Genomic DNA, 15,154 nt, shown 5'->3' on the forward strand with positions numbered 1-15,154 from the left:
TTGAAATATCTGGGATATTTTCTTTTGGTTTTAAACACAGAATTTATTTAATGATGTGTGGAAAAAATTGTGGAAGTTGGGGCATCAAGTTCCCGAGTATAATTTTCACTAAAATAGTTTCTGTAGTGTCATTTACAAAATTCAACATACATAAGTCCAAATACTGAAATCTTTAATTGCCTGAAATTGAAATTATGGAAATCCAAATTCCGTCATTTTAGATTCTATGTAATTTTCAATGAGTGCTTCTATTTCCACCCACTTATCCTATTTTCCTACCCACCATATTTTCAAAATTTTAAAGATAAATTTACCCATTTATGAAAAGACTTCTAAGAACTTGGAGAAAATGATTAAAACCCAAAACAATTGTCTCAACCTTAAAATTAAAAAAGGTAAAAAAAATCCAAAGCACAAATATCAAACGTCAAATTCCTCGCTTCCCAAGTACATGCGCCTTCAATTTTGTTTTCTGTTTTAGTCAGAGCCTTGAGCTTCTTATAGAAAAACTGAGAACAGCCAACACCTTGTAACTATGGGCTATTCTTCAAATTTCCTATCTCATATTATTGCAACTTCTCTACCATCCTCTATTCCAAGATCTGATTTGTTTTCAACATAAGTTATGTTCATAACTCGTGAAAATGAGAGAGTCATATCCTAGCATTAATTCATCCCATTGGCATTTGATTAAAGAATAAAAGTTTCTTCAATTGCCCAATTTTTCCTCATTCATACCAGCCCTAGATCCATTGTTGGAGATATATTCTTTTGTATCGTCAAAATTGTTTTAAAAGAAATATAAATCACCCGTAAATAGTGAGAAGTTCAATTGTTTGTGAAATTAAAGTGCAAGAAAGAGTGAGATTTTGGTGGTTTATAAACACACAAAGATTTAGACCATTTGTTTTGAAAGTCGGATTCATACTATTTGTTCTCAGTTTTTAATATGGTTTTCATAGCTCTTGGAAGAAAGATTTGAAAAAACTAAGAACAAATAATCCGAATTCATTGTACAGTGTAAGGCAATTTATTTATTTATTTATATCTAATTGTGACATGTCAACTTTTCAGCCATTGGATTAAATTTAAATGACATTACTGGTTAGCAGACCTTTTTAATTTAAAAAGAATTTACTTGAATTAATAAGGACAAACTACAGTAAACCCCCTAACCTATAGGGTCATTTACGAGTTCATATTCGATTTTGGGAACATTTATGGATACACAACTTCGAAAACTTACTGATCGCCTCTCCGTTAGCGAATCCTTCAAAATCCGTTAAATGCTGATGTGTCAAAAATAGGACCTTTTTTTTTTATGATGGGACTTCCACGTGGACAAAAAATTAATAAAAAATTATCTACTTTTAAAAGATAATAAATATTTGTTTTAAAAAAATAAAAACCTAAACAACTCTCTCTCTCTCCTTCTCCCTCCTTCTTGACCCACCCCAACCCAGAACTCTCCTCTCCTCTCCAGCATATGCCCACCTCGCACCCACCATCTTCCCCCAACCCTCATACAGATTCTCTCTCTCTCTCTCTCTCTCTCTCTCTCTCTCTCTCCAGCATATGCCCACCTCGCACCCACCATCTTCCCCCAACCCTCATACAGATTCTCTCTCTCTCTCTCTCTCTCTCTCTCTCTCTCTCTCTCCTCCTTCCTCCTAGCCCCTAGCCACACAAACCACCACCCAAACGCATTCATCCTCCTCGGAGGTTATCAACTCATGGGAGCTCATGGCCGGCCTCGACGCCGATAGCTTTCGATTCTCGCCGCTCCCGCCGCCCAAAGCCTTCAACTTTAGAGACCCAAAAACTGCCGGCAAGGAAAACTTTGGATAGACTACCTTCCCTGGATAACTCTCTGTAGAATACTGTGGTGGTGAGACAATGGAGAGTACACTCCATGAGGAAGTGATCCCAAGTACACAATAGAGACCTGCATCATCATTAATGTCTCAAAAGTAATCAGATCTGATTCTGAGTGCACACAAAATCCAGATCTGATTCTGGCATTGGAGATGGAAGGCTGTGGTTGGATGTTTAGATTTGATATTTCTTTAAAATGAAATTTGAATTGAAATTTGAATTCGAGGCCATTAGATTGAATAAAATTTCAAATTCGAGCTATTTGGTTTGATAATACTAGACATTTGTTTTGAAATTTTCATTCTGAAATCTCCATTTTGGCATCTTGAAAGGTGATGTTGCTGCCCAGTTTATTTATTTATTTTTTTTAATATTTGCTGCCCAAATTTCATCCATACTGAGCTTGGGTAAATTAAAAATGGAAGCGGCAACTCGTGGAAAGCAAAGGGAGGTGGAGTTTGGTTGTATTGGAGAGAGAGAGAAAGAGAGAGAGAACGACATTGGCAGTGGGTTCGGGGTGGATCGATGAAAGGTTAAGTCGGAGGAAGGGAGGATGGGGGTTGGCCGGGTGGGATGATGGGAGGCGGCTGGTGGGTCATCAGGCGACGGTAGAAGTTCCAGAGAGAGATGCCAGGGGGTGGGTGGCGTTGGTACAGGTTGGAGATGGTGGTTGTGGGAAGATGGTGCAGGTTGAAGATGGTGGTTGTGGGCGTCTGGGTAGAAGACGTGTTGCATTAGCAGTCAGGCCAAGCCGCCATGAGGGCCAACGCTATCTTTTATGAATCGATTTATCAGATGATGTATGCATTTTTACTGAGTCGAACTTTGAAATTGAAATACCAATCTCTTTCATAAATATGTGTCATAATTTTACAACTATAAATTTGTCATCTGGATTATGTTGTTGAATGAGTAGCAGGGCATGATGCTTGCTTTTTGAGTTGAGATGGTCAGTCAAAATTCAAAACCCAATCTAATATGAAGCAGATCTGGGAGAATCTGGGATGGGAAGATGCAGTCGATGAGGGTGGTTGGGGTTGTGACGGAGAGGGGTTGGGAAGGGGTGGGCAAGGTCGTCGTAATGGTTGGCTGGGTTGGTTTTTTGTTTTTTGTTTTTGTTTTGTTTTTTTTTTTTTATAATCAATTTTAAAATAATTTTAATAATTTAAAACTAGTTTTGAAAAATATATAATTTTTAATTAATTTTTAGTCCACGTGAAAGTCCACCTCATTAAAAAATGGAGCACATTTGCGTAGCTGGATTTCTTGAATTCGCTAACGGAGATCTGTAAGTTTTCGTGAAGTTGTGTATGTCTTATAAATGTTTTCAAAATCGGGTATGAACTCGTAAATGACTATAAGTTGGGGAGTTTATTAAAGAGTGTTTTAAGAATAATAACGGCTGGAAAGATTGAATGGTGTTTTTTCAAATTTACACAGTGGGTGGGAAGATAACGTAGGTAAAGAAACAAAATGGGTAAAAATAGAGCACTTCAATTCCTTCTTCCGAACGGTTCAGAAATTCAGACGCTCAACAACAATCAATTTCTTGGCATCCAAACACACAAACAAACTGACGTTGCCTCACACTGAGCCTCAATTTTTAATCAAAGACAGAGAGAGAGGAATTGCGGCAATGTGGGTCTCAAATATCAAGAACTTGAGATGGCCCGCCATAATCTTGGGCATTGCCAATGCCGTGGTTTTCGTTCTCGGCTGCTTCTTTGTCTTCTGGGCTCTTCCTTCCTGTAATCGCCACATCCTCATTCCTCTGATGGTTGTTTCTTTTATGGCAGCCGTCAGAATTGGCATCATGGTTAACACTGGCATCGCCCAAGAAGCCACCGCCATGACCATTCTTGAGCATTCCCCGGCGGTTAGCCCTGCCGCCGTTGACACTGCTTTCCGCCACCAGACACGGGTATTTCACCATTTGTTCCCCTTTGATTGAATGCTTGATTTATTTATTCTTTTTTGGTTGCCGAGAAAATGAAACTAAGGATTTTGAGATGTTGTGCTGATTACTCTTGAAGGGATAGTATACAGTCGGAGATTTGATACATGCTTTGCCACATGCGAATGATTAGAAATATGGTGTTTATTGAGTGATTAAGAATGATTGTTCACTTTGAAGATATGGGGTACGGAAGTTTTTTTGCAAGGATTTACGATGTTTAGCTTCTTTGCAAGGACGTAGAAACTTAAGGAGGAGGATAGATACATACAATATCATTTGGCATGCTATTTTCCAAAAGAGAACTAGTCACCTTATCAACTGAGTATTCAGTTTTGTCGAATATGGGTGGGACGAAGTTAGTCACTGCATAGCAGGGTTTTACATATATAAATGCCTATTCCTTGTTCTCTATCTAATGAGGATAGAGAGTGTCTCAACAGACTTATGAAGAGGAAGAGTTTTTGGTAGCAATTAATGGAAATAAGGTTCTTGGACCAGATGGTTTCATTATGAAAATCTTACAAACTGGATGGGATGTGAGTTAGGAAGGGTGCTATATCGGATTATTATACTTTTTCTTCACTTGTTTATGTTTAATCTATTGACTATGAAGCATTATTATGTCAAGAATAATTTAGCTTCCTATTCATATTTGTCTGGTGGTTATCTTAAAAAGAAAAGAAAACTCTTTATTGGTGGTAGGTGAATGCTGAAGTCAGTTCTATTGTATAATGAGTATTTGTGTTGGAGGAAGTGTTCTTCGTGTTCACATCACTGTGTCCAAGCAAGTTCTTATGAATGAACACGCCTTCAAGTACACTTTTTATGGGTTTCTCTTTGTCAAAGAATGGCAATTAAATCAGAATGTGTTGGTGGGGGGATTGTAGCTCAAGGCTAGAGTTTGAGTCATACCTTGTCCTTGTGTCTCCCCTATAACAGAAGAGGAAAAAAGAAGATGGTCCTGTCATGTCACTGAAGATGTGAATAATAGTGACTAGGGGAAGGAGAGAACATTGAGCTGTCACGTAACTATTTAAAAAGTCTCAACAACTTGGGTATGCTTTTAACCTTCTTTTTCTGGATCCTCTTTACATGCAATGATATTGACAACCTCTTCTGGAGGCATATTAGCATTTCAGAATTTGCAAATTTGAATATGGAGCTGCAAACCAGCTAAAGATAAATTGTAATACAACAAATCTGCTTTATATGTATGATTTGAGTAATTATGGGGGTTGAATTTGTAATAGTGAAACTTTTTTGGGGTCCATTCCAAAGATGTTAAACTTACATCACCTTCTGCCTCCTTGGGAGTGAATTGTATGTGCCATCATATTTTTATTGTGGTACTCCAATATATGAATTGCATTTTACTGTTTCCCTCTCTATGTCTGCGGTTTTTTTTTTCAATAAATTTGTAATAAACATATTGTATCAGAATGCTTGTATTTACAGTGAAAAGTACTTTCTGAATGAACAGGTTAGGTATAAAAAGTGGCTTTGGTGGACTCGATTTGCTACCGTTATTACAGTTCTGCAATTTGCTGGTGCTTCTTACCTTCTATACAATATGGCTAGTTTTATGTCTCACAATGAAACAACAAACCATTGTATTTTAGGTAAGGTGTGTTCCTTCTTTTGTTTATCCATGTTTAAGACATTCCCTTTACTTATTTTTGTCAAATGACAAGGATTTCCAATTTAAGGAGATGCACAAAAAATTAAGAATAATAAATTGGTATAACATAAGCCTTGGGAAGATGTGGTGCCTTTTGCCCAAACAAAATCATACATTATACTGCAGTTTATTTCGTATACAGTTATTATTGACAGAATGAGAATACACCTTAACTATGTGCTCCTAGGCGGTCACTTTTTCTGTGTTGAGCAGATTTCTCCCTAATCAGTAATTTGTCTTTGACCTCAGCTCTTTTTTTATTTTTTGCAAACATCACCTTGTTTTCCTAATGGTTGGTTGTGTTGATCTGGACATAAACCATTAGTTTTTTTAAATCAGACCTAATACATTGTTGCAGAGTTTATACGCTTAAGAGAGGAAAAAAATTAGTTTAAAGTGAAAATAAAACAGAAATGTATTGGTTGTTTGCATCATGGATTTGGGTAAAAATATATAGGGCTATAGAATTAGTTTCTGTATGTTGCAACTGTAATGACAAGGGTGGCTGGCTGTGGTGTAGAGAAAAACACATATATTATTGGTCAGCATCAACAGTATGAGGATATTTTATTAAATAAAATAAATTTATAAGAATACACCTAGTTAGGGAGAACATAATGAATCTTACCCCTCAAAGCACTGTTACATCAAAGCACTGTTCCTCAAAAACCTTCACAAGTTTTTTGTACAGAGTATTGGATGCTGATACTCCCACTACACAGATATTCCTCGATGGGTATCTGAAACTCTAAATGCGTATTGGTTGTGGCATCTTTGAATTTAGGATACTTCATCAACATGCCATTGTTACAGTCAAGATATATGAAGAAACCATGTAGAAAATTGCTAATCTTTCACTTGACCAGCACTAGAAGTTGTATCTTTTTAAATGCTATGACAATGCGAGCAATGGGAGTGATGACGAAAGAAGTTAAATGAGAGATGGGGTTCTTAATTTTTAAACTTTTCGTGTTTTACTTTGCATGGTATGATGAAAGATGTATACAATGCATGAACTTAGAAAATACACAAAGTCATAAAAGTCTTCTTACCTTTTACCATATGGGCAATGTTAAAGTGATAGGAATCTGATTTCATGTGGAATATCACAAGTGTGGCAATGCTTGTAATGCAGGGACGGCTTCGAGCAATATTCCGTGGAAGAAACATTTAATGGGATTTTTTGTAATCACGGTGTGTTTTGCGGCATTGCTACAGTGTTTTACAGGAACTGATATTTTAAAATGGAGATCATTTTATGCAACCCAAGATGATGCATGGAAGGCTCATTACCGGGAGGTATTTGATCATGGCATTCGTGAGGCCTTGTGCTGTATGGGGCGAGTCAAATACTTGTAGGTCCTGCATTTTGGTTTACGTACAGGATACAGAACACACGGACAGTGACATGCATATCGTTATATATATATCTATTTATACTTTTTAATTTTTCTGGTCTCATCTTATTTATCCAGGAGTGTATTGGAAGAAGATGAGGTTTTCTCAGTAGCTCGATTACTAGGTGATCTTGTTGCCTATCGTGCAGCCGGCACAGGACATCTGGAACTCGTGGCAGGTTTTGTCTGAACTTGTGAAGTTTCATATTGTGAATGACTAAGTTGTTTGTACCTGACATTTTCTAGTTATGCATGCATACATTTTGTGATTTTGTGTCTCCAGTGTTCACACTGCGAGAGTATAATCTAGGGATTATTCTAATGCTTATTTCATATTAATTTAGCTAAATTTTGAGTTAGAGTTTTCTTGATTTTTGGTGGCTTCCATGTGCTACCATATACATGCCACTCAATGCACAGAATCAAACAGTGGAACAGATTAAAAGAGAATTTTCAGAACTATAACGTGAGAAATTTTAGAAATCTTTAATCCAAGTCCTGAAACCATAAGATTAGACTAAGCACAATTATTTTTCACCTTCGAATTGGGTCCCTCATGCATTTAGTAGTTATTATACTTTATAGAAACATTTAACAAAAATATTTGTTTACCTGTTTCTATAAAGTATAATAACTACTAACATTTTCTCAAAGTTAAAAGTACCGTGATTTTCATGCTACTTGTCTGTTTTACATGAAGTTTTCTAGTTTTGGAGAACATTTGCCAAATATCTATTAAACAAGACCAATGATGAATATAATATTGTGCAGAAGAAAAATAATTAATGTATTTGGGAAGCATATACATTATCCTAATGCAACACAATTTACTTTTTCACATCAAGATACCTTACCAGAATGTAAAGCGTTTTCTTTTCACATTATGATAATTTTCCTGTCTCATAAATACATTATCCTCGGATTTTTTCCTGTGGGTTAAAAACAAGACAGATCTCTGGAGGGAGAGAGTAATTGGTTTCTGTCATTTTAAGCCAATGCAATTTGATAATGACCTGGAACTAAAAGTCTTGTGGGTTTTGTTTTTACATACAAGTATTACATTACTAGAGGCCTCAAACAACACAGCCAAACGTGTATAGGTCATAATTTTTAGTTTGATGTAAAAGATTATACATTATGCGGATTGTTAAACAAGACAGGTCTTTGTTCAGATCTTAAGCTGGGATCAGTTGATAACATAAGCATGATGCATGTTCTGATTTTTAATTGGAGCCAATAAACTTTATTAAAAACAGATATAGTACAAACTACAAAGCAATGTGGAAGAGAAGTCCATCAGGAACTGAAAACAAGGACAACAAAGAACCACTAGACCAGCCTAAGGACAGATCAAACTCACACTGTTAGACCAGAAAAATAAAATCAATCCAAAATAATTAAACTAAAAGGAACATCCTTAAACCGTTTAGATGAAGAAGCCCAGAGAGAAGCAAAGAATTTAATCATGTCCCACAATGAGTCCACCTTTCCTCTCCATCACAAAATTTCTTCTATTTGTTTCACCTGTGGATTTGCACAGTACACACCAATGAGGAGATAATGAAAAATATGACCTTTATTTAAGACAGTGGAAAATAAATTATGTAAATAAATGTAGAATTTTTGACATATTTGGCAACGATGTTGGAGTATTATCTATATCTTGTATTTGTATTACATCTAATTCATGTTAAGAGGCAAATGACTGTATTCATGGTCGAAGACTTAATGGTTAAGGCAAATGTTATAAGTTAAACATTGGTGCAATCCTCTGTAGTTATACTATTAATGTCCGTGCAAGCAACAACATTGTGCAGGTCAAGATACCAATATATGAAAAAAGAGCGTATGGCCCTATCTAGACTACAAGACAAGCCAGTCATTGATACTATTGAGTTTATCTACTGGCATCAAGTTGTGCAATGTATAGTGCAACACCCATAATCCAGCAAAAAGTTACATTGCACAACAACTGTTAAAGTAGCTAGCAAGCCATTAGAGTAGAGTTTAGAGCAAGCCATTGGACTTTCAGTTTTGGCATTTCTCTTTTGTAGTGTTTAGGGAGCCAAAGATAATATTTGGAGTTGCTCAGCTCTTTAATCTGATAGTATAATTAAGGTCTCTGGCTTCATTGGTGTTCTGCAGCTTAATTGCAGCTTTAACACAGTACAGTTGGGAGAGCAGTAAGATGTTTGTTGAACCATTAGTGGCTTTTGTAGGTATCTCATCAGCCTAGTAGAAGATAAAGTAGTTAGACTTGGTTGTCCAGGACTTGCAATAACTCTATCATCAGGCTGTTGTTATCATCAGTATTACCTTTATTTACATCATAGTTTCACTTGTTAATGCATCCATAGTTGATTTATACCCGAAGTTACTCGTTCCCAGTTTCATCCTTCATGTCTCTTGTTTTGCATGCATGACACTGTGTGTACTATATATTGTCCAGGTCTAGCCCTTTTGCGGAACCAGGGGCAGTCACCAAAATCCTTTGAAGAGTGTATGGAGACACCTGAAGAAAAGATCAGGGAGGCTGCAGATTTTCATAAGTTTGCAGAAGCTGCCTACACGGTATTATGGCAAAGTATTTTCTTAAGTACGCATTTCTTTTTCTTTTTTTTACTTTATTATTCACTTTTTATATTTATAAGCACTGCATCCTACAGGGTCCATTGCTTGATTTTGGAAGAAATCCTTTCTTATTTCCGTGTGTGTGGCTCTATAGGCAAGGGATTTTGACCCCATGGGCTCGTAACAGGTCATTAATCCATCGGGTATCTTACTCATGCACATGTAATAATGTATACTGCATTTTTTGGCTGATATAATTATAGACATTGTTAAACTTGAGTTAATCACAATTTCTTTTCTTTTTTAAAAAAAAAAATATTTGTTTTTGCAATGTTGTAGACATTTACTGCCATATTTGGTAATTATTTTTCCTCTTCCTTCGTAGGCGACCCGTGCTTGATGGTGATAATTGGTTGCGAGGTCATGCAGCAGCTTTTCTAAAATATGTTAAACTATCCCCCGAGGTGCTTAGGAAAGGGCGTGTTAACCAGGTGAGTTATCCTGATAGCATTGCTTACTCTAATGCCTCACAACACTCCAACAGTCCTCTTCAGTTGTGGGTTCTCTCAAATAGTGTTATTTGAGGGATGGGGCGCTCAACCATTGGATCTGTTTTAGTGTTATGTGTGTCTGTGTGTGTGTGTCTGTGTTTTTATTTGATTGATACACTTATACATTGAATTGTTTTAAACCTACATATTTTTTTATTATGTCTAGTTATTTCAAATCCTTTAAAATGCATCATATGCAGTGAGTTTTATGGTTCTTTTAAGTTCCAACCAATCCTATGCAGTAACAACCATTTCATACCAATGTGGCCCCATGTGCCTCTTGACAGACAAAATATCACATGCTAAGGAAACATAGTTCAAAATTATAAAATGCCTAGTCTTTTCTAAAGAAAATATTAATTATGAGTTCTATGCAAAGGATGTTCCATCATTATGAACTTCAAATGAAGGATTGTGGGAGATAGAGCATGCTTATAATCTAAGAATCTTTTATATATATTTTCTGTCTCAGGCAAAGTGTAAAGCTGCATACTTTGTTCTTGTTCTGCATCATCTAAGATCTGTGGTGATTGCTGTTCGGGGAACTGAGACCCCAGAAGATTTAATAACAGACAGTTTATGTAGGGAATGTGCTCTTTCTGTAGAAGACTTGGATGGATTGATAAAGTATGTCTTCCTCTCTCTCTCTCTCTCTCTCTCTGTATCTGTATCTGTATCTGTGTGGTTATGTTTATGTTTGTGGTCTGATAATTTGCTCCTTACTAGAGTCTCAAAACTTTATGATTGACTTTAAACTGTAAACTACAGTGGTGAAATGTCTGTAGATGAAAAATAAATAAATAAAAGAATAAATAAAGAAAGGAGAAAAATAAAAGATGTATATGAAACTGATGAAGCAATAACGTTTCCCTGCTTGTGGACCTCTGGTTTTGTCCGTTTATACCACTAACTTGTGTTTACTGCATTTTTCCCACACCACAGGCACTGTATTTGTATTTGGCACTCAGATTTTCATTTATTTTTTGTTTTGTTTGCAGTAGCCCTAATATTCATCCTGAAGTGAGACAATCCGTGATTTCATCTTTCCCACACCATGGGCACTCTGGTATTGTTGAGGCTGCAAGGGATCTCTTCATGCAAATTGAAGTTAGTCCTAGAGATGATGGTAAATAGATGACTTTTTGTTGTCTCTCTCCTTCAAACTCGTTGGTCTCTGTGATGCTGATCCATCCTAACAGATTCCTTTGGAATCTGTTTCGGTATACTCACATCCAACTTCTATTATCCTTTATTGATTTGACATCAATTTACCCCTTTAAGAATGTTGTCTTGGAGTTCTTTATTCTTTTGTCTTACAGCATAATGTATTTGTGTCTTAAATTAATTACTTGTATGTTTGATAAAATAAAAAAAGTAATGATATTAGTATCAACTGGAGCAGTGGGATAAGAAGTTTCCTGATAGACTTGACCACAATAACCTCTAAACAATTTCATCTCTAATCAGCTTTTATCATAAACTACAGACATTTCAAAATTTGGCAGTACAATGCGTTTCAAATCTAGGCCCACTTATGACATACTAGAATTTTTTATTGTTACTAGTTATGTAGATTGGATCTTTTGTGTGCCAAAAAAAAACTAAAGTTTAAAGATATATTTATCACATATGTATATAAACAGATAAATTTTCTAGACCATTGGTTAGATAGACTCTTTCTTGAATCTGTGGTCCACATTCAGTCTGTAAACATAAGCATTTGTCTGGCAAGATAAGTCTGACAAGAGAACTTACCCTATATAAAACCTATTTAACGTTTTATTTTAATCTTTCTCCTTGAACTTTTTAGGAACTATGTTCCACCAATCCCAATACAGGATATAGGATACATGATAAAGACACTGTAGCATACAATGATACAATAACTCTCCACAAACTTGGATATGAAGTAAAATGTTATAAATTTTTTATTTCAAGAAGGTGCAAGAGTGGACATTCTTAGACTTTGACAAGTGCGGATTTCCACTATCCTGGTACGTCCCACTGCAGTTCAATGACTGAAACCATCCATCTAGGTCCGTCCTAAAGGATTATCCATGCAAAAGAATTAGTCAAAAACTGTTTGATCATCAATAGTATGCAGACAAATACAGCTTTGTGGGATAAAATATTATTGATGATGGTGGCAATCAAATGGCTACATGATTTTTTATTTGACTGATCTTTTGCAGAAATGATCCATAAAAGATGACCTAGAACATAGATGATTCCGATCATTGGACTGCAGATAGGATGTTGGACAGCTGCAGTTTTCATAGTTTGCAGATGTCCACAGTTGATCCTTGGTGTATATTTACATACATTTTTTTTTTTTGCTGCCCTTCTCTTCTTCTCTGGGATGCAACCACAAAAATCCGAGCTCCTCAGTTACTATTTGTTGCAGCAAGTAAAGAAGAGCTTTTACTTTCCAACTCTTCTTCTTCTATTTGTGTTTTTCTTTTCTTTTCATATTGACCTTTATATTCTAAAAATCACAAACAGTTCCGGTATTCTTAAAGCATTTACAAAATAACCCATTTCCACAGTCTCAGTCACATGTCCTTGCCGTCTCTGAAAGTTAGTTTCCTAAAAGTGGACTGATACTTATTTGAACAATCGAATACATATCCATATCTTAAGTGTTCAAAGAATATGTGCTTCATTGTTCAGGAGTTTCTGTAAATTGAATTAGGGCAAAAGATACACTCACTTACCACCAAAATGTTGGAGTTGCAGGATCTGGTTCAAATGGCCTTCTTTCTTCTTTGCTGGGAGTTGGATGCGAGTGTGAGGGGTATAGCATTCGCATAGTGGGGCATTCCCTAGGAGGTGCGATTGCCGCATTGATTGGACTCAGAGTATGGAATTTCTTACTTGAAAGTAATGTGATTGTTTTTTTTTTTTTTTTTTTTTTTGTTTGGTATACTTTCTAGTTCGTGGTTGAAGGATTTGAAAATACATGTACGTAAGCTGTAAGTACAAGTGCTGGCATGTAATCATGTTTGTCTTGTGAATTTCACTTGCAGACAGAATTTGCAATTAGTAATCAATATATTTTATGCACTTCTAGCTCTCATCTAGGAAATTTGGTTTTATTGAGTTGTATTAACTTGGGATTTTTTGCCTTGGTTCATGATTGCTATATGAGCATCAGTATGTAATGGGTATAAAATTAATAAAAACTTATGAGTAGATTGTAGATTATCTACCATTCTTGTATTCCTTCTGAAAATTCTTCTTTTAATGGAATCTCCTGCTCACTTGAAGTTATGTGGAAATTTACACCTAATTTTGATCAAGGACCCCTTTCCCTCAAGATTGATGGAAGCTCACATAAACTGAGAAAAAGACACAAGCTGATGGAATTAGAGTATCTATACCAATCATTTTTTTTTGCTTGTTAATTTTCAATTTTATCCATTTTGATTTTGATGAAGGTACTTTCTTCATTTTTATTCTCTATATATTTGTGTGTAGCTATACTACCGATACCCAAATTTGCATGTCTATACATATGGGGCCCTTCCATGTGTGGACTCGGTTGTAGCAAATGCATGTTCTGAATTTGTTACAAGGTAATTGTGCTTGTCACTCACGCTACTGATAGTTTAGAAAGAAGAAAAACAAAAACTGTAACTTGTTTTCATATTTTTATCTTTTTTACTATGTACATCTGAAGTGCTTGACCTCTCCTCAGCATTGTATACAACAATGAATTCTCCTCACGCCTATCAGTTGGATCAATCATGCGGCTACGAGCAGCTGCAATTACAGCAATGTCACAAGATTCAGAAACTGATACGGCTATGATACTAAGGCTTGCACGCCATTTTCTCCATGTAAGCAAGTACCAGCAAAATGGGACCAAGGTAAAGGATTCAGCTTCAGATATCACTTCCAGGGCAATCACAGATGAAAAACTGAACCACCACATCTATGAGAGCCAGTATCAGGGTAATATTAAAGGTAGCCACTTTTTTAGTTTCCTGAAGTTAAATGTTTGCTGAAAACGCCCATCATGACTTCTACTATCATATCATCATGGGTGTGTGAGGGTTGCGACACAGTGGCCAAAGGATCTTCACAGATATTCCTTTTCTATTGCAGTGTGTAATGATGAGGATCAAGATTTAATCTCGTGGGATGATGCTGACATGGAGGACAGAGTTATTCAAAGTGATCATGGTGAATTCACCAACCCCTTTTCCAATGATGTCATTTCAAATCATGACCCTGTGTCTCAATTTATGGAAAGTGTCCCAAGATCGGAAAGTTTGACATCTAGGGATCCCCCAGAGATGTATCTGCCAGGGCTTGTGATTCATATAGTACCGCAACCAAGAAGCTTCAATATGCTTCAGTGTAGAGGCAGCGCAGTCCAAGAGAAGACGCAATGTCATAAGGCTTATATTGCAAACAGAGAAAGCTTCAAAGATATTATTGTGTCACCATCAATGTTTCTCGACCATCTTCCTTGGAGGTATCAAAATACAGTTGCCCTTCTATTATTCTTCCTCTTTGACTTCTAATTGGCCAAGAAGTTGTCTTATGTTCTTGTTTGACTCTTTTTTTTAGATGTCACGATGCAATGAAACAGTTATTGCAAGCTCAAAGATCCCAGGTCCAAAGTTTGCAAGTTCGAAGCTCCCAGCTTGTTCCTAATCAACCTGAGAGTGTGTGATATATGTGCGCTGAGATTCACATATGGATTCCTGTGTGAACACTTCGATATATGCTCCCTTTTTTCTGTGGTGGAACTAACGTGGCTATAGCTTGACCACTGTCACAAAGCTGCGTGTCATCAGAATTATCTATGTGAACTGGGCTGTTCATGACCCATCTCAATGGCACTCGGAAAATAGCATGTTATCCATTAAGATTTCTTATGTGTGTAATTCTAGCTTCATCTTCAAAATCTTGTGGTGGTATATGATTTCAGATAAATATTTTGCAGTTCGAAGCAGCTTGATTTAGACTTTGGCTGCACAAACTCGTTCTTTCCTGGGTCTTTGTCATTAAGCTGCTAGTTTAACAGCTTAATGGCACATGAGGTGTACTGCTTATAAAATGTGATCCCAGAATTTTCAGTTTTGTTACATTAATGATAATGCACTGTTTCATCTCA

At 36.3% G+C, this 15,154-nt stretch overlaps 1 protein-coding gene across 4 annotated transcripts; it reads left to right on the forward strand.

Annotated features, from left to right (window-relative positions):
* The first annotated feature begins 3,371 nt into the window (after nt 1-3,371).
* Nucleotides 3,372-15,154, forward strand: LOC103322511 (lipase class 3 family protein). 4 transcript variants are annotated; one of them, XM_008224437.3, is made up of 14 exons: nt 3,372-3,796; nt 5,313-5,451; nt 6,646-6,865; nt 6,986-7,086; nt 9,357-9,478; nt 9,574-9,665; nt 9,864-9,969; nt 10,502-10,656; nt 11,028-11,155; nt 12,766-12,887; nt 13,507-13,604; nt 13,727-13,995; nt 14,137-14,509; nt 14,605-15,154. In XM_008224437.3, the coding sequence occupies exons 1-14, from the start codon at nt 3,512-3,514 to the stop codon at nt 14,708-14,710; spliced, it is 2,316 nt and encodes a 771-aa protein (XP_008222659.2). In that variant the 5' UTR covers nt 3,372-3,511; the 3' UTR covers nt 14,711-15,154. The 4 variants fall into 4 exon arrangements, with proteins under 4 accessions (XP_008222659.2, XP_088899814.1, XP_016647281.2 ...); XM_089043688.1 differs by having other exon boundaries at nt 13,727-13,983; XM_016791795.2 differs by having other exon boundaries at nt 11,031-11,155.

Source organism: Prunus mume, unplaced genomic scaffold, assembly GCF_029339155.1.
Source record: "Prunus mume cultivar Tortuosa unplaced genomic scaffold, ASM2933915v1 scaffold17, whole genome shotgun sequence".
Classification (NCBI taxonomy): Eukaryota; Viridiplantae; Streptophyta; class Magnoliopsida; order Rosales; family Rosaceae; genus Prunus; species Prunus mume.

Excerpts from the sequence above, each read along its gene's own strand:
- LOC103322511 (XM_008224437.3), top strand. The coding sequence starts at position 3,512 with ATGTGGGTCTCAAATATCAAGAACTTGAGATGGCCCGCCATAATCTTG. Across the intron at positions 9,479-9,573 it reads TTGCAGAAGCTGCCTACACG|GGTCCATTGCTTGATTTTGG; the intron begins GTATTATGGCAA and ends TGCATCCTACAG. Across the intron at positions 9,666-9,863 it reads ACCCCATGGGCTCGTAACAG|GCGACCCGTGCTTGATGGTG; the intron begins GTCATTAATCCA and ends CTTCCTTCGTAG.